At 37.9% G+C, this 24,023-nt stretch overlaps 3 protein-coding genes across 4 annotated transcripts; all 3 read left to right on the forward strand.

The window, feature by feature from the left end:
• The first annotated feature begins 3,801 nt into the window (after positions 1-3,801).
• Positions 3,802-5,158, forward strand: LOC131000694 (putative germin-like protein 2-1). The gene is made up of 2 exons (XM_057926725.1): positions 3,802-4,115; positions 4,446-5,158. The coding sequence occupies exons 1-2, from the start codon at positions 3,998-4,000 to the stop codon at positions 4,979-4,981; spliced, it is 654 nt and encodes a 217-aa protein (XP_057782708.1). The 5' UTR covers positions 3,802-3,997; the 3' UTR covers positions 4,982-5,158.
• A 913-nt stretch (positions 5,159-6,071) lies between these two features.
• On the forward strand, positions 6,072-7,748 carry LOC131000725 (putative germin-like protein 2-1). 2 transcript variants are annotated; one of them, XM_057926771.1, is made up of 2 exons: positions 6,072-6,963; positions 7,036-7,748. In XM_057926771.1, the coding sequence occupies exons 1-2, from the start codon at positions 6,846-6,848 to the stop codon at positions 7,560-7,562; spliced, it is 645 nt and encodes a 214-aa protein (XP_057782754.1). In that variant the 5' UTR covers positions 6,072-6,845; the 3' UTR covers positions 7,563-7,748. The 2 variants fall into 2 exon arrangements, with proteins under 2 accessions (XP_057782754.1, XP_057782763.1); XM_057926780.1 differs by having other exon boundaries at positions 6,741-6,963; positions 7,039-7,748.
• A 3,001-nt stretch (positions 7,749-10,749) lies between these two features.
• LOC131000701 (putative germin-like protein 2-1) lies at positions 10,750-12,095 on the forward strand. The gene is made up of 2 exons (XM_057926739.1): positions 10,750-11,183; positions 11,432-12,095. Exons 1-2 carry the CDS (start codon positions 11,066-11,068, stop codon positions 11,965-11,967), a joined length of 654 nt encoding a protein of 217 aa, XP_057782722.1. The 5' UTR covers positions 10,750-11,065; the 3' UTR covers positions 11,968-12,095.
• Positions 12,096-24,023: the final 11,928 nt, after the last annotated feature.

A 24,023-nucleotide genomic window follows, 5' to 3' on the forward strand; every position in this document is an offset into this window, starting at 1 on the left:
AGTTTTGCCTATAAATTGCTAGGATTCGCAGCAGTTTAAAAACACACCAAAGCAGAAAATACTCCTTTCTGTTAGAAAGAGCTCAAGTGAGCTCCCTTCGCCGGGCTGTTTCTTCGCCGACCGGCCACTAGGCTCTGAACCGAGAACGTGTACTCGTTCCTCCATCTTCAGGCTACCAAACCCAACAATCGAAAGGCCGAAGCCTTCTCTATATTTTCCTGACCAAAGGCCGCAATATCCTTCGGCGGCCAACGTCGAATTCCCGACTTAGCCACCGGCCAACTTACGGCCTTCGTTTCTCACTATCCTTACGACGAAAAAGGATCGAGAAACCACCGTTGTGTAGCCTGATCTACCTCGCACGAGGAAAACTAAGTCGTAGACCTTCGCGGCTAAACACCATCGCGGAACGACGACCGGAAAACCCCCGACGAACAACTTCCATTAGTGCTCACTTGGACAAGGGTAAGTTGACGCCCTTATTTCGATGCATTCCCGTTTCTATTATATTATGGGAAATTTCTGGGGTATATATGGGAGTGTGGTAAATATTTGTACAAAGTTTCATGTTATTTGAACTTCGTTTACCACCCTTTTAAAATTTGAGAAGTCTACTGCCCGTATCTGTTGAAACTGTCGTGAGGCAGATGATTAGGTTAATTATTTCAGTAACCATATGTTGATATTTAGCTCTCAAATTTTTATTGTATGAAGATATATGTGTTAGCTATCTTCATATAAAATTTGAGGTTATTCCGGTAACGTTTGCTATTTTTTCAAAAATTTGGACTTTCAGTTGGCAGAAACTGCCGAATCTGGTAAGCGATGGGAAAATCGCTATATCTCTTAAACTACTTGGAGTTTTTCAACATACTTTTTTTTCAATTAAACTAGACTCAAAGAGGTTTCTATTGATATAAAATTCGACTCCATACGAGTTCGGAGTAAAAGCAGTTTATTAGTTGAAGTTGAATCTATACAGTTTTGTTGAGATGGAAATAATTCAAAATAATTCCTATTAAGGATTTTAAAGTTTTATTGTTGATAAAATATCACTTTTAGATTATAAATGAGCTATTGATGTGTATATATATATATTGGTGATTGGCATTATTAAATGGGGAAAAGGAAAACGTTTTATGTTTATAGAATTATTCTTTATTTATAATAGATAAATAAATGAATAATATAAAATGGAATTTCCTACATCCTCAAAGGTACATGAAATATTTTGATAAAGGAAGAACGATTGTATATGAGTTAGATATAGTCGTTTAAGGAAATATGGGTAGTTAGAGAAATGAGTGAATAGTGATTCACTGCATTTGTTGTTATCTTTTCTATTATTCACTCGAACACATGTTTTCGTGTTATCAAAGGTTCAAATAAACAAAAGCGTCTGAGTAACCTATCGCGCTAAGGAAAGAGAATCATTGTCTTAAGTAGCAAAACACTGCAATCAGGTGGGCATTACTTTCATATATATCAAAATGAGTTTAAATGTTACGTTCAAGCAAGTTATTTCATGATAAAATCTTTGAGTTAAAGTTATTTCAAGTATTGTCTTGCCATAAAATGTTTCAATTTTAGTATGATATCTATCTGCTTTGGCTTTGCCAATGATGCAATCGAATTCGGGTCCTGAGCAGTTGATAGCTATCCTGCCAGGGCTAGTGTACACCAGTGACCGTGAGTCATCTAGCGGGTTGGCCGGTCAAGTGACCGTGAGAGGTGGCCACCTCTCCGGCACAAAGTTCCAGATATGATAGATTACAAGAGAACTTAGACTGCAGTCGAACTTTAAGAATCACAAATGAACTTAGTAAGCTTGGGCCTTTTAGCGAAAAACTCCCTTGCTGTACTGTTTATGATGGCATGACAATTTACAGTTTTGAAGCATGTATTTTTATACCTAGGCATACGTGCCCACTGAGTGCTTTTGTACTCAGCCCTGCATATGTTTTCTAAATGTGCAGGTTGAGCTGATGTGATGATGGTGCTGCAATGAGCGGAGTCTCCAGGGTTGTTAATAAATAGTTAACCTGTCTAGAATATGTCTTCATACATATGTCTAGCTACTTTCCGCTGCAAGATGTTGTTGATGTTATAGTATGTTATGTCATACTTTGAGTCTTAAGAGAATGGTTTCATATGATGTATAACTTGATTAATGATATTAATTAAGTTTTATGCTGTCTTTCATAGACTATTTTCAATTGAGTATTCATGAATAAAAATGACGTGTTTTATTAAGATGAGTAAGTTTTACGGCTATAAATGACGCCCCTTTTCTTCCCCTTCTTCTTTAACCCCATCCCTAGTCGTAGATCACTCGGCTTAACTATCCTTAGTTAGGGCGGGCTGTGACATATATATATATATATATATATATATATATATATATATATATATATATGGAAGGGCTAAAATAAGAGCATTTCTTAAGATATAAAATAAGAATCATTTTCAGCCCTTAGATCATCAAGATCTACGGTTGATTTGTAATCCTGTTACATGGATTTATGGTCCTGAGTTCGAATCCCAAAGGTAGCAAAAATTTATTTTTCACAATTCATACCTTTATACAGCGAATTCATACGTGTTCTACATAAAATTCATACATTAAAAATTGCTCTTATTTCTTATTTTAAGATGTGCTCTCACGGTAGCCCACCCCTATATATATATATATATATATATATATATATATATATATATATATATACGTTCTAGTTACGTTCAACACAATTACCGATATGTTCATCAAAAATCTGGATGCAAACTTTACTCTTAATTATTGACCGTTCGATGGATCATGATCAATAGTTGAGATTGCTTCTTCATTCTTTGAAAATATTTATTTTTCCATAGAACTTTCTCCTATATATATATATATATATATATATATATATATATCGGGTGTAGATTTTAGAAAACAAAATAGTGAAATATGTCAAATATTAGGGGTCATGATTTAAAAATACACGAATTTTAGTGAAAAATTGCAATTTTTACCTGAACTTTCAATTAAGTCAAAGAATAACATGAACTTATATTTTAGTTGTAATTTTCACCCGAGTTTTATTTTCGTTGAAATTAGAGCTCAATTGGTAATTAAAAATTCATATAAGAAAAAGGGAAAGGCAAGGGTAAGGTTGTTAAAGTGCATCAAACTTCAACACAAAGCATCTTTGCAAGGGAAAAGAAGTTTGCATCAAACTTTCGATTGTCAACTAAGTTCTAATTTTGTCGGAAGTCAAGTTTAGATTAAAATTGTAACTAAAAATATAAGTTTATGTATTTTTTAACTTAATTGAAAGTTCAAAAAATTCGTGTATTTTTTAGTCGCATATTAAAATAATAAAACTTAATAACTTAAAAGCCAAATATTGGGAATTTAGGCCAACGGGGGGAAATTCTGTTAAGGTACGGCGTCAATTAGTACTTTAATATGGAACAAAAAAATCCGATCCTATTTTGAGAAGTTGAAAGCCAAATTGTTGGGAATTCAGGCCAATTCTGTATAGGTATGGAGCCAATTACTTTAATACTTATATACTATTGCGTATGTCGTGATGAAATAACAAGACGCTATGATGAGTTACATCTAGGGCAGGCAAAGTCTGAGAAATAAAATACTAGAATATATCCAAGATGGAGCTCAACTTTGAATCTCGCAATATCATTAAAGAATTCATCAATATGAACAGATATGAAAGCTGTTAGCCGTCGTTGTTGGATAGTTAATTAACAACGGCCATCGTCGTTGGATACTTAATATATGTATTAATTAAATAGTTCAAACATCTTCGACTAAGAAATCGGTTTCTTACAAATTAAACAAAGAGTTGGCCACCAATTTAAATTTGTTTATTTTGTTTCTTGGCCATCCCTCCTCGAACGTGTTAATTAGTTGACCTTGAGATTTCGAGACACCTATATATACTTCATAATATTGCACAACTAAAACATAAGCAACATTTGAATTTGATTTGAAATGGATAGAAGTTTTATCTTGTTGAGCATTTTAGCCCTCAATTCCTTCTCCAATATTGTGTTCGCCTCTGATCCAAGTCCGTTACAAGATTTCTGTGTCGCAGATCTCACCAGCACAGGTATTAAATCCATCATTTCTCATTCTTCGAGGACTTTATAAAATACCATCTTTTTATTCAGTTCGATAATTCTGTATCAGATTTTGAAATTAATTTAACTTCTTGCGAGTATAATAATGTATCATTATACAATAGGAAAATACTTCATTAGGGGATAAAAACCAAAAGTTAATTTAATTATCATTTAGGATGGCCTATAAATGCAAATAGGAGCGAACACATGGAGTGATAGGGTCAATATATCCCAACCAAAATTTAAAAACTAGATTTCATACTATATATGTTTTAGATTTATTTTTTTAACTGTTTGGAAAAATTGTGAAATTCCAGTGAGATTCAACGGATTACCATGTGTGGATCCTGCAACGGTGACAGCTGACAAGTTCTTCTTCAGCGGGCTGAGCCAGGGCGGGAACACGTCGAACCCCACGGGGGCGGCGGTGACGCCTGTCGGGGTGAGCCAGATGCCGGGGCTCAACACTCTGGGCCTGGCGATGGCCCGCCTCGATTACGAGCTCAACGGCTTCTTCCCGCCTCACTACCACCCCAGGGGGAGCGAGATTCATACAGTTCTCGAAGGTTCCATGGAAGTTGGGTTTGTCACGTCGGCTCCCAATTTCAAGCTTTATAAGAAAGTTCTAGAGAAAGGCGACGTCTTCGTCGTCCCCGTTGGCCTCGTTCATTATCAGCGAAACGTCGGCGCCGGAAAAACCGCCTCCATTGCGACCTTCAACAGCCAGAATCCGGGCAATAGTGTGATTCCAAACGCGCTTTTTGGCTCCAATCCCGACATCGACAGCGATTATCTTGCCAAGTCTTTCGCCTTGGATCAGGAAACTGTCCAAGAGCTACAGCGATTGTTCTAGAATCTCATCCGCTGGCTTTAACAAATTTCATTTTCAGATCTGCTGCTACGTGTTTCTCAAAGAGTTTATATGTTTATTTTTTCTTAACTAATAATTCAAACTAAGTGTAATAATTTCTATTAAATAAACTGTTAATTTATTTGATTATGGTGTGAAATAAATATGTTAGATTGTAAATCGAATATTTTTATTATTTATATCTGTATCATGCCAGAATATATGTGTCTGCATAAAAAAGAAAGTCAACCACATTAAAATTCAATCACCGAAAAAAATAGGAATGGGGCATGTTTATGGTTGGAATAATATCTGTGAATAGTTTTAATTAGGAGTAAGTGCTGATCACATCTTTGCAAGTACGTCACAGTTATATTTTCTAATCAAGTCAAACAATAATAAAAATATAAACATTCGCACAACCTAATCGAGAAAAATTATACAAAAATGTTTCGTTGACGTAGTAAAATGGTAGTAGTAGTTTTCAGCGGAAGTAGCTTTCAGCAATGGCTGCTATAAAACATTTCCTGTTGCAGCGAAAGTAGATAATTGTTATAATATATATAGTAGAACTTTTGGCATGTTATGTTGTGATGTTTTGTGACTCATTCATACTCCGCTACTAAATTTATTTATTATTATAACATTTATTACAAAATTTAAAATATACTCTCTTCGTCGCTCAAACATCTTCCTAAGGGAGGGTGGCACGAGTTTTAATAAAAATTAATTGTGTATTTTATGAGTGGAGAATGAATCCCACAAAAAGTGAAGATTGTAAAAATAATAGTGAATACAATTATTTTGAAATGTAGATTAGAAAGATATTTTGGGGACGATGCAAAATAGAAAGAGAAGAAGATGTTTGAGGGAGGGAGGGAGTATAAGATTTCATTAAATTAGAATTAGTATAGTAAGCCGTAATTAAAAATATGATGAAGGTCCAATTATTTGGCACACGACCACATACATAAAAGTAGCTAGCCTATGAGGCGGCCACGAAGAATGGACATATTTGAGTTAAGATGATAGATTAGAAGAGAAACTCATCACTCATAAAACCATGGACTGCCAATTATTCATTCCCCACCCATGTCGACATGGTGGGAAGCGCATTATAAGCCACTCGGATAAAGTGAACTTAGTGCTTCAAATAACCATCATGTTCTTCATTACTGCTTCATTCCATAATTTTTCTTTATTAATAGGCTAACCCATTCTCATAATTTTCTAAAATTTATTTAATTCCGCGATAGCAATGGAAACTTTGTTGTTGGGAAAACGATCAAGCTGTCGGGGCGACGTAGTGTTGCGGAAGGAGAACTGATAGGCATAAAGGAAGCCCTCTCATGGATAAAGGAACTTGGGTACACGAGAGGCGTGGTGGAATCTGATAGCAAGAAGGCGTGCGATGCGATTATCTCTGATAAGAGGAATATTATGGAGCTTGGTTTGATTGCTTCCTTTTGTCGGAAAGAATTATTGTTGCTTTCATATGTTAGTATTCTTCATATTCGTCGAGAGTAAAATACCATTGCCCATGATTTGGCAAAGGCTGCGAGAGATTTTTTAACACATCATGTTTGAAATGAACCCCCGTATCTCCATCTCCCATGTACGTGTGTTCTTTAATATAATCTCTCCTTTCCCTCAAAAAAAAAATATTTAATTAGCTCAGTTTTTTAATTTCATATAAGACACGTACTTACCTTTACTATTTCATACTATTAAGGCAATAATACACCATTGCAATATTTAGTGAAACACCTCTATAAAAACAGGCTGCAGCTTCCACTCTATAAAACAATTAAGCTTTCTTGATTTGCACATTCAGTAATAAAATAGAAACATATATTGAGGATTCCCAATGGCTTCAACTGCTATTTTATTCATCACATTAGCCCTCTTCAATTCCATTTGCATCTCCTTGGGCTTCGACACTAGTCCTCTCCTAGATTTCTGCGTTGCAGATTCCACAGGAAAAGGTAACTAATTAACTAACCTTCTTAATTCTTGTGATTAGTTATTACATAAGAAGATGATAATATATTTTGCAGCAGCATGCAAGGACCCAAAAACAGTTACCGCGAACGATTTCTTCCTTGGCGGTCCGCACCTGCCCGCAAACACCTCTAACCCGAACGGCGTCTCCATCAATTTTGCGGGCGCGGCCACGGTGCCGGGGTTCAATACTCTCGGCCTGACACTTGGCCGCGTTGAGTTTGCGCGGAATGGATACTTGCCGCCGCACATCCACCCTAGGGCGTCGGAGGTCATCTATGTGGTGGAAGGTGCGGTGGAGGCCGGATTCATAACCTCCTCCCCAGAATACAAATATTACACCAAAATTCTAAAAACGGGTGATGTCTACATCGTCCCAATCGGCCTCGTTCACCACGTGCGAAATGTGGCAAAAGGAAAAAGTGTTGTAACGGCCACCTTCAACAGCCAGAGTCCCGGCTTTATTAGCCTTCCCAACAATATTTTCGCGGCCAAGCCCCCCGTCGACACCAATTTTCTGGCCGCAACGTTTAAGCTGGACGAGAAAACAGTGAAAGATTTGCAGACCAAGTCATGGCTTTAATGCTTATGTTGATAAATGATCTTGCTTCTGTATATATGTTTGAAGTCCACTCTCTCTTTATAAGGAGAAGATTAGGCCAATTATATATAATACCAGAACAAGAATAGGCCCAAGTTTAATCAGGATTTGTTTCTTCACTTTGTACTTGGACGTGTTTTTGGGTAATAAATTGTCTTCAATTTCTCACGTGATCATTGACTGCTTTAAAATACTATCTTAATTCACTATAATATTTTATAGAAAAATTATAAAATTAAAATTCAATAATTGGGAGTGAGAATACATGTAAACACCAAACGGTAGAATATAGGATCCAAAAGAAATTGAGATTCAGTGTGAGTGTATTTGATGTTTCACTTTGTGATATATTTTTTATTTTATTTATTTTTTTATATATCTTTTTCTTTATTTTAAATTTTGTATATTTTAGTTTAATTTTTTATTATTATTAACTATGGTTAATTTCGTAAATGACGATTAATTTTCGTAAACGGTAAAAAATATAGGATCCAAGAATGATGGATAATACATGTTTTTTTTCACCTAATTTTTTCTAACACTTTTTTTTAATCGACATGACATATTTTATTTATCAATACATATATTTGCAATGTCATTTAATACAATAATGAGTTCGTTTATTCTGGTTGATTATCCAGAATAGATTTTAAAAAAAATACTTTAAATCAATTCATTGCTTACTAAGACAACTGAGCACCTGCATTTGGTGGGATCATTAATTCGCCGGCTCGAGTTAGCCTTGACAATGAGCTAGCCGATGCAGGGTGGGATGACTCGAGCTCCAGTACGAGCGGATGAGTCGGGCGCAAGGGTTGAAAATTTGTGGCGCGTGTCTTTATAAAATTAAAAAAAAAATCTGAAAATGGTAGCTAGGATGTCTTTTTTAATTATTTTTATTTTATTTATTCTCCCTTATTTCATCTATAAAATCCTCCTACTTCTTCACTATTTCATCACAACTTCACTCACTTTCTTTCTTCCTCTCAAATCTTTCTTTCTCTCAATTTTTTCTTCCATTCAAAATATTTCTTTATCTCAAATGGGTTCAAACAATCCCGATTTTTTCTCTTCAAATTGGTCTGGCGGTCTATGGGGGTCATATTACCAACCGGACCTTACGGTGTTCAATTTGGGCAAGAATACGGAAGAGTGCATCGATTCGGCCGAGCCTCAACCGGCGCTGGCAGCGGCGAGAGCAGCAAAGGGGAAGGGGAAAAAAGCGGCGGTGAAGGAAGGGGACAAAAAGGGGAGCAATGCGTACACACTTGAAGAAATTGACTTTTTTGTCCGTATTTGGATCAAGGAGACGAATGATGTCATTTGTGGTGTTGATCAAAAAGGCGATGCCTATAAAGGAGGGTGTTGGAGAGGATCAACATGACGGTGTCTGAGCCGTTCACAATCCGATAAGTGAAGAGTCATTGGGGGCAGCATGTCATTGCCAACGTGAAGCTTTGGAAGGCAATATGAGTTGAAACTCATGTCAAGTTCAATAATATATACTCCCTCCATCTACAAAAGAATTTTCTATTTTTTTATGGAACGTCCACAAAAGAACTTTATACATATTATTGGACTATACCCCAACACTTATAAATATTTCATTTACCCTTACTTTTCACATTTTCATCAATTTCAATACTGATTAAAATATATTTTCACAATTCTCAATACACTCAACAATTATTTTTCCACTCTCAATATATTCAACAATATTTTTATTAAAATTCATATTATTTTCTTCTAGAAAAATTTTTTATGGACGGATAAAGTATTATTAATTATAAAAAATAAATACTTCTAAAATAATATTCAATAAATAATTAATAAAACACAAAAACATCACCCAATATCTCATAGGAGTATATTAAGACGCCGCCCAAGCCAAATCTGTTGTGGGCTGGAAACAAATCCACTAAGGAAAAGATGCTTAAATAGAGTAATTTAAAGACCGTCGAAACCAAGACCTCATATATTGAGAATTAACCTCTTACCATTACACGAAGATGCTTATTAATATCAATAGAATTCATTGTAAACACAAGCAATATATCTAAGCACTTAATTAAATTCTGGTAATTTTACTTTTGAGCAGTTCAAATCTCTCAGTTACTGTTCTTGACTCACCTTTTTCTCTTTTCAACGTTTTTGGTTTTTGATCTAGTTTGGTTTGTACATGAAGCACCGAGACTCATCAAGGAAGCTTGAACGTCGAGAATCCACGTCAAATTCCTCATATTCCTTGGCGCCTTCATTGATTTTTACAAGGTTTTTACCTCTTTTATTTATGATATTTAAATCAAATTTTTTGCGGTAAAAACTCAGACACAACAATTGGGGCTATAAAAATTATAGTAATAGTTAGTTTATTACTCCCTCCGTTCCATGAATCTTGATGCATTTGTTTTTGGCACGAAAATTAAGGAGTTGTAGATTAGTGTTGTTTTAAGTGTGTGTGTAATAAATTATAAAAGTGATAAAGTAGAAGTGTGTAGCTAATATAGTAAAGTGATAATTAAGTATAATTAAGAATCCTTATTTTTTTAGTTAATTATTTAGAAATGCATCAAGATTCGTGGGATGACCCAAAAATGAATATGTATCAAGATTCGTGGGACGAATGAAGTATTATTTTTATTGTTTTTCTTAATAGAAGACTATAAAAAATAAAATTGTTGGTTTTCTTAATACCAAAACACAACCCAGTATCTCATATATTAAAACGCCTAAGCCCACTATCCTCAAAAGCCCAAATGTGATGTGGGCTGATATCAATCCAGTAAGGAGAAAATGAACTATATTCGAGACAGATCGAGTGGGTCTACTGTGTTGCCTGTGGCCCGGTTCATTTCCTTTTTTTGTTTTAATTAATTAATTTGATAATTGAAAATAATTAATTCTAATTAAACATTAATAAATCTTAATTGAAGATTGTTAAATTCTAATTAAAATTATAGTTAATCCCTAATAGAAAACGTGAAATTACGTGATGCTATTTTCTTCGAGAAGATAAAAAAACAAAAACACATAGTAATTGTTCTTGTTGAAGTTATCAACTTGAACAGATACGCAAGCTGTCACAGCTGTAACTTGAATAATTGGATGTATTAAGTAACTCAAACATCTTCATTCACTTCTCTTCAACAAAAAAACTCATCGGTTTCTTGCAACGCGTCAATTGGACGTTTCTTTCTGTCTCCCTCTCACTCTTTCTTTTTTCAAGAAAGTTGGCTGCCAATTTTATGTTTACTTTTCTTGCCGAACCTTCTATAACGTGGAAAATTAATTAATGTAGGAGGATGACATTAATATTTAGATACCTATATATAAAATCAAAACGTAACTAGATCATTATATTTGCGTAACTATTTTAATTATAGCTGCTAATCTTCCTCCCTATCACTTCATACCAATAAATTACCTATAGCTGTTCATCTTCCTCCTTATCATTCTTCATACAAATAATATCAATTCGATTTAAAATGGGTAGAAGTGTGATCTTATTGAGCATTTTAGCCCTCGTTTTCTTCTCCAACATCGTCTTCGCCTATGATCCAAGCCCTTTGCAAGATTTCTGCGTCGCTGATCTCACAAACACAGGTAATAATAAATCTCACAAAAATTTCTAGTTACTGAAAAATTATCTGAGTATATATTGTATTGATTAATTTAGTAATAAACCATCGTATCTTACTCAATACAAAATCTATTTAGTTATCCATATTGAGGGACAGTCTAGTGACGAAGTGTTGAACAAGCTGAATTAATGTCACATATTTTTATGTGTAACTTGGTAAGAATAGAAATACACTTAGATCTTGATTATTGGAAAATTTATTAATTTCCAGTTAGGCTGAATGGGCTTCCATGCAAGGATCCTGCAAAGGTAGAAGCTGAGGACTTCTTTTTCAGCGGGCTGCATGTGGGCGGGAACACATCGAACCCCATGGGGTCCGCCTTCTCGGCCGTTACCGTGAACCAAATGCCAGGGCTCAACACTCTCGGCGTGGTGATCGCCCGCCTTGATTTCGAGCCGAATGGGTTCCTCCCGCCGCACTTTCACGCCAGGGCCACCGAGATCCTTACGGTTCTAGAAGGTTCCATGGAAGTTGGATTCGTGACATCCAGTCCTAGTTTCAGACATTATAAGAAAGTTCTGGAGAAAGGAGATGTGTTCGTAGTGCCCGTGGGTCTGATTCATTATCAGCGCAATGTCGGCGCCGGAAGCATTGTCGCCATTGCAGCACTCAACAGCCAGAATCCGGGGATCACGGCGCTCCCAAACGCCGTTTTCGGTGCCAATCCCGACATCGACAGCGGTTATCTTGCCAGGGCGTTCGATTTGGATAAGAAAACTGTGGAAGAGCTTCAACAGAAGTTCTAGAAATCTTTATAAATACTTCCACTTACATTTTTTAAGTTGATTAGAATATCATGACTGTAAAAATAAAGGATGTATATGCATGGTTGATTTAATTATGGTCGAATAATTATATGTTGGGTTTGCCTTAATTTGTTTGATCCAAGTTTCAGAATTTCTGGTAATCGGCCGGGAATTCCAAAGTCAGAAACATTTGTTTCCCAACTTAGTAAATAGTAAATACAAGATGGGATCATATCCCACTATTGTGTGTGAACCACTTTTAATTTATCTATTTTCTAATTATTTTTTATAAAACTAAAAAATATTATTATACATTTTCATAAGGGCAAATGGTTTTTAATACCCACTTTTATAATACATCTATCAAATTTACCCACCCTTATAAAACATCTATGAAAAATACCCACTTCATAATGAAATACCATTCCTACCCTTATACTTAATCTCTCTTAATAATTTTAATTGGGCTTAAATGGTATATCGGCTGGAAACTTTCCTCGTGCCCGATAGGTTACTTTGGTAAACTGGGTCTGGACTGTGAGACAACGCCACGTACTTTTAAGCTAAAAACAGTTTAAAACAGTTAGATCCCGCGCTTCTCAAAATGGTATCAGAGCGGGTTTTTATAGAGGAATTATATTATTTTTAATTTATTTTATTATTAACCCATGTGGGAGGAGACTCCATTTAAAGTTTATGGATCCGGACGAGTGTCCGAGATGTGTACACTACAGGAACTCTCTCCAAAATTTGGAGATAGAAACCAGTCGCCTAATAGGCGATCTCAAGTGGAACAATCGAGTCCTCGTGACCAACCTACGACGAGGAGGAGATATCGAGCTTATTCGCGAGATTATCGCGAGTATCCAATTCTATCATGAGAATCTCATGAGAATGGCCGCAGCTAGAACGGCCATTAAACAAAACAGAGACGAGGCCCATTGGTCGCACGATTGATGGAACCAAAAAACAAGGCGGGAGTAGCTTATCCAAGCTACCACAAGATCGAGCCAGATTCTTCCGAAAATGTCAACCTACGGGAGATTCAAAAGACGGTGGAGTATTATGGCAACAAGCTGTATGAGCTACCGACGGAGATGAGCAAAATATCACTCAAACAAGAGGAAATACTAACCCTCTTGAGTGATATCCAGAAAAGATTGGAGGAGATCGAAAGGCGAAAACCATGTTCCGGGAAAATTCGGAATCAATGGTCCAAAGACCCGACGAATCCATCCATATTTGATGCAACACCCAAAGAGTTGCAGCCGAAGGACATAATCCGAATTATGAAAGGCAAATATCATGAATAGCCTTGACAGAATCGGATTAGAAGATCTACAGGAGTTAGCAGAATCTTTTGCTAACCTCAATATGGTTGATCTAAAGATGAACCAAGGAGATGAGGTTCCCAAAACCGAGCCTCATGAAGGAGAATCGTCAAAGAAGCCCAAGACGATGCAAGCCAGTTCCAAAGAACCAGGCGACGGAGGCCTCAGATACAGGATACTCCTGTAGGAAAGGTCACACTAGAACCAATCCATCCATACGGATTGATTCTCAACCTTGACGAAGCCAGTTTCAAAGAATGGGAGGGACTCATTGACGAATGGGCTTCATCATTAAAAGTCGTGGTTGCCACAATTGATTACGACAAAAAGGAATTTGCCAGAGTCTTCGAAGCTAGCTTAGCAGGCATGGCAAAACAATACTGGGAAAAACTTGAAGTTTCGACCAGGGAGGAGTTGTTTAGTAGCACATCCTTATATGACATCATTAAGGAAACTACTAAACAGATTAAAATCCATTTCTTGGGAATGGGTTTTTTCGAAGGATCCGCAGAGGAGAAGCGCAAGAAATATCAACAGGCACTTTACAATCTAAGGTTGATAGTGCTAGAGCCAAAAGCTCTCGATGAATTTCTGCGTCTGTACACCCTATATGTCCATATGGGGGAGGTGGAAGATCAGAAGGCCATGGACCTCTTCTTTCCAAAGTTTCCAAGTCCATGGAGGGAAATGCTCATTAATGAGTATGTTTCACCAGGAGGATATCCACTTGACAGTGCTTCGAGGAGGATGTCTTATGTTCACAAGAAGCTGTCCGAATGGTGCCAGAAGGCAGCGGACCAGAGGAATCTCAAAAGATTGAGGAGACTCAACAAGAAATCCCCATTAATGTGCGACAACATTGATCTTCCAATAGAGATTGGTGCTGAGTTGCTGTATCAAAGGAGGAGCCGAAAGAAACATAGGTACCAACCCTATGAAAGAAAGTCCAGAAGGAGTTCTTGGAAGACAAGAACTATGTGGACCAGACAGAAGGCGCGCTCCTACAAATCAGGCCAGCGGAGCGGACCATCAAGAAACCGATTCTCAAATCAAAAGAGAATCCCGGCGAGAAAAACTTTCAGGCGTACTCAGGCCAAAGCAAATGAAAGTTTCAAGGATTGCAACTGCTGGTCGTGCGGTGCAAAGGGGCATATTTCAACCAATTGCCCAGACAACGAGAAAAGGAAGATAAGAAGATTCGAATCCACACCGGATATCGAAGACGCTATCTACCACCAGGAATTGATACCCGTGTATCAATTCGAAGATATATCCTCTGATGAGAGTATATATGAACAGGAAGAAGTCTTTAGTTCTGAAGATTCGGAAATGACCGATGGATCAACCGGAGACGAGTCAGACTAAAGAAGAGCACGAGGTTCACCACACCCAGAAAGAGGATCAGAATGGATTCACTAGCCATTTTTTGATTCCACAGGAAGAAGTGGTGAAGAAGCTCGTGAAAAAACTCAAGAAGGAAACCGAAGAGGTACAAACATACTAAGGGTTTTCTAATGGGAGACTGAATCGAGTTTTTCATAGCTTGATTCCAACCAAAAGGAAGCATCATGTCTATTTTGGCGTCACAAGCCAAGAAATGGCGCTTCCCATTGAGATCACAAGTAATCAGGTGGAAATTCAATTGGTTCCAGCTGAAGATATTAAGAAGGATCTCAAGAAAATGAAGCCAGAAGTCGCAAGTACGATGAAATGGATTCATATTGGAGCAATTCAGTTGGTAATCAAATCCTCCCTTTTCCCGGGGACAGACCAACCGATTGATGTTGCACTTTGCGACAAAAGAGTCAGAGATGCCAGAAATTCAATTCTTGGAGCTTTTTCAGGCAATCTCTATGCCAAGAAGATTATAACCGAGTTCTATCCACAAATCGCTTATAATCTGCAAGATTCATCCTTCAGCCGAGCCCTGACTCTTTATCAGGACTACAAGAAGAAGGAGTATATGACGAATGGAAATAGGCCATACTCATTGACTTATCAAGTCTCGTATGCCTTATCAAATTCTCATCACACGGAATTATTTTTGGGAAAAGAATATATTGAAATTCCAGAAATATTCAAGGCGGTTGCCAAGGCAGTCAGTCAAGACCGAGTGGAGATTCCTCAGATCGGAGAAATCGACATCGATATTGGAGACAAGCCGGTGCTTAGCCATACTCAGAGTCTCAGACTAGGAGCACCAAGGCGATCATTCCAAGGAAATAGGCTAACTTCAGGGCCTATAACAAGGAGTTTCTCTCAGTCCTATGAGAGAAGGGCGATCCAGGAAACACCAGTTCCGGACATGAGAATCAAGCTCAAATGTCCCGAAGGATGGAGACAAGTTTCCACAAGATTGGATACAACAGGCAGGGAAAACAAGTTTCCTTGTAGTTCGTTGTATTATTTGGTGAATCCAGGAGACAACCGATACATCGGAACTCTGGAGGTTGGAGGTTTTGAAATCCAGACCGAAGGCCAAGCCGGACAAGAAGCGGATGTCCTGATCTTAGGACGAGATTTCCTTGACAAATATAAACCATGGTCATGGAAAGGAGGAGGAATGGAAATCACAATTGGACGCCAAAGAGTGATGATCCAATGACAAGTCCATTCTCAATATACATCTCTGTAGGGATGTTATACGAGAAATATAAAGCAGAAAAAAGAAGCTGAGTTCTACGAGTTGAAACAAGGAAAGAAACATGTGGTTGAATACGACAAGGAATTCTGCAACCTGTCGAGGTTTGCTCCACAACAAGTGGACACAGATGAGAAGATGGCAGAGAAATTTTGTGCCGGTCTGCGACACGAAATTAGGATGGCCCTAGCAAGCCACGGAGGACTCTCATACACGGAGTCTCTGAACAGGGCACTTGACATTGAAGCTGCAATGCCGTCAGACAAGTCAGCCCCACTGTTGATCTCAACGCCAAACGATCCACCAGGAGCCTCGCATACTCTCAAAGGGAAGCGCAAGTGGGACAACAATGAAGACAATATCAATCCGATTAATAAGCGAGTATGGCAAGAATATGAACGGGCCGAACAGTTTATTCAACCAAGGCACGAGGCACAGACTAACCTCGAGTCAACTGGGGGTAGCCAAAGTCAGAGAGGAATTTCACCTTGCCCAAATTGTGGTAAGATGCATAGGGGTGTTTGTCGAGCTGGAACTAACGGTTGTTACAATTGTGGCCAAAAAGGTCACTACTCCACGCAATGCCCCAACAGACAACGAGGTTCAGCAATTGAGAATAATCACACCCCTTTGCCAGCAATACGTGGACACTTGCGAAATCAGCCTCAATCACATCAGTGAAAATCTTATGGAGACACCGCAGACAAGAGAAGCTACGCGGGAACTTGAAGACAAGAAGAAGGAAAAATACCCCGAACTGTTTTAGCAGAGATATGCAAATTTCGGGACGAAATTTTTGTTAAGAGGGGTAGTATGTAATGGCCCGCATTTTTATTTTTATTTAATATGGTATCGCGATAGTTAATATCGCATCTTTTAGTAAATGAAACCCAGCTGCCAGTTATATATGAATCCAGTTAATGATCCTGATTTTTTTATCAGAGACAGAGTTATTATTTTAGCTTTATACTTTTATAACGTATGAGAAAAATGCGACGAGGATTATTGAGCCATTCAATAATTATTATTTTCAAGTTGTAACTGACTTAGCAAAGTCATGTTATTTATTAATCGAGAAACAAAAGCAGTTATATTTTATTAGTGCTACTAAAAGTCAAGGAATTATTCCGACTGCAACGCAGATTAAATCTACGGATTTAATTTAAGTTATATTACAGTTTATCAAGTTAGCAGGCAAGGAAAAACATATCAAGCAAGATACAGAAATGCGATGATTGAAAATCGAAACCAGTATTTTATTACAGTTACAGAATTACCGAGACATAGAATATACATCATTAATCCTCCACTACATTTTTTTCCCACCACACTCAAGTGCACCACTACTCTTTTTCTCACCAACTCCACTCAAATATTTATTTGTTTGGCACCAAATAAGTGGGCTGTCACCTTTTCCACCGAAAGCCATGCCTTTCACCTGTCAATCAGCCAACAATTCTTTCCATATAATCTCATTATCAGCAGCAACTCTCTCCATTCTGCACTAATAACCCACGTGAAGGAGGAACTCCATTCATTACTATTCTGCCAAACTTTAGAGGTAAGATTTGGCTTAACTCCTTCCATTTCTTCCTAAGCTCAACCTGCATCGTTTGAGAAACAATCTTTATATTTCAGTGTATCTATCCACTGATTCAATATCAATAACAGCAGCCACCAACACCAAATATTTGCAGGTAAATACTAAACTCATTTATTCAAATTCACCCCATGATTCACACCATCAAGCATGCTTCAGTCTTAGAATTCAGAATTCATATAGTTGAGCATATAAGCATCTTGAACTTATTAAGCACCCAATTACGCTTTCATGAACAAGTAGCAGTTAATATGTAGTCTAAACAAGCATATGAGTTTATGCAAAGCAAAGAAGAGATTACACATTATCCTTGCCTAATTCACGCTAAGAACCGATCAAAATAGGGGTGAGTATAATTTAGCTTTAGAAAGGAATGGGCGACTGCCCTGCTCTGAATTTGAAGACAACGATAATCGTGACTAGGACTAAACTCGCCGGCCTCCACTGGTGGCGACGACGGGGCCTCTGTTGACGTCGGGGCGAGGAGGAAAGGCTGACTGCCTTGACCGGTACCGAGCCGAGCAGCGGAGGCCCAAGGCAACGGCGAACCCCAACTGCCGGATGAAAGAACGCCGACTCAATCGCCGGTTTTCGAACGAAGAAACAGCGGCCTTGAGTTCCAGATCTTATGGCTCGATTGGGTTCCACTATTGGAGAAAAGAAGTGGGTCTTCGGATCTGAGAACGAGAGGGAGAAGGTAGAGGCGGCTGTCGGAACTCTGCGACTCACGGCGACGGCGGCTCCGGGAGAGGCGGCTGTCGGGCACTTGCTGCCAACAGCAGCGGCCGACGACGCTGCTCCCAGACGACGACCGACGCCGTTTGAGTCGCCGGATTCAGACGAGGATGTGACCGCGGCGCTGATTCCAGAGATAGGGATCGACTGAGTTCTGCGCGGAGAGAGATAGAGGACGTCGCCGGGGTTCGACGCGTCGGCAGTCGACGCTGACCGGAGAAGGCGGCCGGAGAAGGAGGGCTGATCGAGCGCCGAGCGAGCAGGCTGGAGAGGAAGGGGCGAGCAGCTCCTTAAGAGAGAGAGGAGAGTGAGACGGCAAGGTGTGCCGCCCTCTGCCAGGCACGGCCGCGCCGGCAGCGGCGGCGGCGCCCGCCTCGGCTGGAGTTGGTGAGAAAAGAGAGAGAACCGAAGCGTGCGTCTGTTTTGAGCGAGAGAGAGAGAAAGAGAACATGGCCGACAATTTTGAGAGAAGAAAGAGAGAGAGAGCGGCTCCTTGAAGAGAGAGGACCGAGAGTTGAGAGAGAAGGATTGGGCTTTTATTTTAATTGCTTTGGGCTCGATTTAATTAAGGAGTTGGGCTGATGCATATTTTATGATGGGCTATTATTCTAGTCCCATTTATATTTCGTTGGGCCGATTAAATTGCCTTTTTGGGCTAAGATTAATTCTTTTCAGTCCACATTAATTATTATTTGGACCCCTATTTTAATTATTTTGGGTCGAAGACTTTTTAAGTTGGGCTTTAATTCTTTTAAAGCTTGAGCTGAAGTTACTCCTTTGAGCTAAGCCTAGCAGTATCAATTTTTGATGGAGCCCAATTATTTATCAGTGGGTGAGCCGATTCGTATTCAGTAATGAGCCGCCCAGTTTATTAATTAATGTTTTTGGACTTCGGACTTTAAAACGAGCTATTATCATTTATTTCTTTAAAGCCACTGGTTTATTTAATTAATTGACTACTCTCTTTTGAGCCTATTAATTATTTGAGGTTACGCTAGTAATGATGTTTCTATCGAAAAGCCCGATAATTTCTACAATGTCACACCTCGTTTAAAGCCGAGTTAGTCATTTTTCAATCAAGTACAAATGCGAGGTTTATTTCACGACTAGAATATTCCGATGAGGAAGGAAGAATCACAGTTTTATTCGACCGCGCTAGACGAGAATTAGCTAAATCTATTAATGAGGATTAATAGTAGAATTCCCAATTATCGCTCAAAAGATTAGTTCATGCATACCAGATTCATGCATAGGTAATTACGCTTTCTCATTAATTGAGAATTTTCCTCGAGGCAATGTCTTATTTTACATTCTCATGATTAAGGCCAAGCGCGAGAGTAAGAACTATTCAAGAAGTCACAGTACCTTAGCAAAACTTTGCTATCAGGTGGGCAATTTCTTACGCATAAATAAAATGATATTGAAGTGTTATGCTTTAAAATGCAAATTGGATCTTCAAGTGTGGTATGCTTTATTACGCTTAAATGAGTTAAGCTTTATTATGCTGCACGTTAAATAATTTACGCTGTGCTGTTTATACTATTTACGCCCTATGTAATTTACGCTTGATTACGCTTATTTACGCTTGAATGCTTTACGCTGATAAGTTTATGCTTATGTGATTGATGCTTGCGTCTGTTGGGGGAGGCCTCCCTCAACAGTACGATGCCGTGTCCGCTGAGGAGGGCCTTCCTCACGGCGCGATGCCCGTGTCCGCTTAGGGAGGCCTCCCTAGCGGCGCGATGCCAGTATGCAGTATGCCAGTATTACAGCGTCTATTGGGGGAGGCCTCCCTCAATAGTACGATGCCGTGACCGCTGAGGGAGGCCCCCTTCACGGTGCGATGCCCGTGTTCGTTGGGGAAGGCCTTCTCCACGACACGATGTTTGTTAATGAAGATTGATGATGAAGAATGCCCTTATGCTATTTATGAATTTGGAAATGTTTAATGAGCAAAGGATATGAAAGAAACTCATGCCTCTTATGCGATATTGTGAAATTGTTAATGATGTTATGTTATATGCTTGGCAACTGCCCACTAAGTACTCTTGTACTTAGCCTTTCGATGTTTATGTTTGTGCAGGTTGCGCTGTGATGGGCGATGAAGTGTTGTTGCTGAGTAGAGTTTTTGTCGAACTTAAAGTAGGCTCAGAAAGGATACATGTCTTCATACATGTATCTCAGTTATGCATTCCGCTGTAAACACTGATTATTTCAGTTACACCTTCCGTTGCAAACTCTGATAATGTTTTAGCCAAGCCCCTAACGATGCCTTTTTCCTTTTAAGGAATATAATGCGTATACAAGTTCTTTGAGTACCCTTTTTATGCGAACTATGCCTTTTTCCTTTTTAAGGAATATTTCACACGTATTCAAGCTCTTTGAGTATTCTTTTATGCACCCCTTTCTAAACCCGCTTCGTAATTTCCCTTCCCCAGTCATGGTTTCCCGACTTAATTATCCCTAATTAAGGCCGGTCGTGACAGAGTGGTATCAGAGCAGTTCGTTTGCTCTGAGCCTAAGAGTTATTTAAGCCAAACTTAGAATGGATCACTAAAGTGTCTAGAGTTAAATCGACAAAGCTCAGCACTTCATCGCATCACACTCAACGAATCAAAATGGTAAGCTCTTCCAAGTTTTGAGTTAATGTTTACAAAAAGTGAGAACTATCGTAATAACAAAGTGAGTAACTGTCAATAGCTTTGTTATGTTGTTATTGAATGAAATGATTTATGCAAGCACGATTAAGTATGCCTATGGAATGAATCCCTATGAACATAGAGCTATTAAGATATGAGATCACCACTACGACAGAACACATAGAAGCAAACATAGAAGAAATTAGATTGTATCTTTTGGTGGCTATAGTGAAGGCAGCAAGATAAATGATACGTATAGAATAAATTTTAAGCTCATGATTTTATAGCCGCTATAAATCTCCATGGCTTATGCCTAAGTATCCAGTTTAGATGATGTGATATTATATGCTTAAGAATTTATATGACTCATGGATATGAGATGCTAAGGACCCTTAAAGCTTACTACATCAATGTTGTCATTGGAGTTATGACTTGTTTACAAGTTAGAATAAGTTGACCTTTACAAGAATTCTTTTGAGGTTTGTATTAGATTATGCTAGAGTGTACTAATTGGCACATCTTTGCTATCAGAATGCCGCCTAAGAGAGGACGCCCTGCGAGAAACAATAACAATCGTAGAAACCATAACGTTGTACCAGAAGAACCACAAGATGCTCGAGGACATAACCCATCCCCTCCGCTCCCAACTAGGAGAGTCGAAGAACTCTTTTTAAGGCAGAACCCACCTACGTTTAACGGAACGAGTGAACCGGCTGAAGCTGAGATTTGGGTGCGTGCAATGGAACGCATTTTCAACTTTCTACGTTGTACTGATGAGGAGCGCCTATCTTGCGTCTCATTCCAGCTAACAGGATCAGCTGATTTCTGGTGGGAAGCACGTCGAAAAATTCTGACACCGGAACAATGGGCAAGTTATACTTGGGAAGATTTTAAGACAGGATTATATGATAAATATATTCCGAAAAGCTATAGGAAGAAAAAAAAAGCTGAGTTCTACGAGTTGAAACACGGAAAGAAACCTGTGGTTGAATACGACAAGGAATTCTGCAACCTGTCGATGTTTGCTCCACAACAAGTGGACACAGATGAGATGATGGCAGAGAAATTTTGTGCCGGTCTGCGACACGAAATTAGGATGGCCCTAGCAAGCCACGGAGGACTCTCATACACGGAGTCTCTGAACAGGGCACTTGACATTGAAGCTGCAATGCTGTGACACCCAAATCCATTTTAAATTTTAAATGAAAACGCACGCGGAAAATCATGACTATAAATAAATATTTAACAAGAAAATAGTGAAATAAATTTTTATTTAAACATACTTTACTCAAAATAACATTTTTAAGTAATGCTAAATTCAAAATATTTGACTCGCCATTCGACCTTCCACGCGCCTCCGACCTTTAAAAACCTGAAAATGTTGAGTATGGGATGAGCATACAGGGTACACTCAGTGTGGGAACATGCAATCATTGTCCACGTTAATAAAATGAGAATCACATATGATCAATACATTCGTAACTGAAAGTCGCACTGTGGCATACCAAGGACCTTTCCGTCCTGGACCGATTTAGCCGGCCCCTGGCGACTGGTTGCAACCATAACTGTAACATGAAATCGCATTGTGGCATACCAAGGACGGTGAAGTCCTGGACCCATTGAGCGGGCCCCTAGCGATATATAATTTAATGCAACTCACATATGGTAAACACATAATATTAAAATGGACAAGAATTAACCACAGCATGAACTGAAATAAATCCCACACCTGAATTTGAGCTTTGAAAATAAACTTGAGTAATTCAAATCAAAGTCGACGTCTTAGTCGTGTCGCACCATGCCCGGTAAAATAGAACAATAATTTACCAAAGACTAAATAAATTTAAATCTAATGTATATATATATATATATATATATGTTGAAAACTTGCTGGGGATGATATATAAAGAAACTATCGGAACATATATATAGGGAGAAAAGTTTGTAGCATAGATAATATGAGTCAGTAGTCTACTACATAGGCTTGCTTACTAAACACTACTTTTTCAATTATATATGAGACACGTGGGGAGGGAGTATCAATACATAAGACAACTATTTAAATTTAGATATATATAAAATATTTGGTCTATCATATATATATACATATATTTATATTATAATGGTATTCATGCACATTAAATATATATATACGTATGAAAGCTATATGTAATTTAATTTATATAACTTTTAAATTCAATGCACTGTTTGTTACGAAATATTTTTAATATATGTATATATAATTACAAATTTAATTAATACATTAAATATATCAAATACTGGAAATTAAAAATATGAAAATTCCATTTCATAAAATTAAAAAGTCTTTTTTTTTATTTAGGGCACGATTTGACTAACCAAAAAGCTCGATAAATAAAATATTTTTTGTAAACTTTATAGCTTGAAAAATATAATAATTTTCAAATAAATTATATAAGGAAAATAAATGGTTTTGGGCTGTGACAAACCTACCCACTTAAAAAAATTTCGTCCTCGAAATTTAACAATTCATAGCTGCAATAATCTTCAACATAAAAACTTGAATACTGAACTTTCTCATAATAACTTGCATAATGAACTTGAACTTTCTGATAATACTTCAATCATTGCAGCAAAACTCAACATACTTTCAACGTAAACAATTTATACTCATCCCCGTGAAAAATATTTGAAATATCTTTACCTTGATGTCGGAGCACGTAGAGGTCGAATGGATTTTTCACACACAGCTTTTAAAAATTTTACGTAAAATATTTTGCAGAGTCTACAGGAAAGTAGACCTGCTCTGATACCACCTTGTGACACCCAAATCCATTTTAAATTTTAAATGAAAACGCACGCGGAAAATCATGACTATAAATAAATATTTAACAAGAAAATAGTGAAATAAATTTTTATTTAAACATACTTTACTCAAAATAACATTTTTAAGTAATGCTAAATTCAAAATATTTGACTCGCCATTCGACCTTCCACGCGCCTCCGACCTTTAAAAACCTGAAAATGTTGAGTATGGGATGAGCATACAGGGTACACTCAGTGTGGGAACATGCAATCATTGTCCACGTTAATAAAATGAGAATCACATATGATCAATACATTCGTAACTG

Source organism: Salvia miltiorrhiza, chromosome 1, assembly GCF_028751815.1.
Source record: "Salvia miltiorrhiza cultivar Shanhuang (shh) chromosome 1, IMPLAD_Smil_shh, whole genome shotgun sequence".
Classification (NCBI taxonomy): domain Eukaryota; kingdom Viridiplantae; phylum Streptophyta; class Magnoliopsida; order Lamiales; family Lamiaceae; genus Salvia; species Salvia miltiorrhiza.

What these genes read in the sequence shown, in the direction of transcription:
- LOC131000694 (XM_057926725.1), top strand. Translation starts at nt 3,998, where the DNA reads ATGGATAGAAGTTTTATCTTGTTGAGCATTTTAGCCCTCAATTCCTTC. An exon ending in CGCAGATCTCACCAGCACAG is followed by an intron (nt 4,116 to 4,445) that starts GTATTAAATCCA and finishes GTGAAATTCCAG; the next exon opens with TGAGATTCAACGGATTACCA.
- LOC131000725 (XM_057926771.1), top strand. Translation starts at nt 6,846, where the DNA reads ATGGCTTCAACTGCTATTTTATTCATCACATTAGCCCTCTTCAATTCC. An exon ending in TGCAGATTCCACAGGAAAAG is followed by an intron (nt 6,964 to 7,035) that starts GTAACTAATTAA and finishes TATATTTTGCAG; the next exon opens with CAGCATGCAAGGACCCAAAA.
- LOC131000701 (XM_057926739.1), top strand. Translation starts at nt 11,066, where the DNA reads ATGGGTAGAAGTGTGATCTTATTGAGCATTTTAGCCCTCGTTTTCTTC. An exon ending in CGCTGATCTCACAAACACAG is followed by an intron (nt 11,184 to 11,431) that starts GTAATAATAAAT and finishes ATTAATTTCCAG; the next exon opens with TTAGGCTGAATGGGCTTCCA.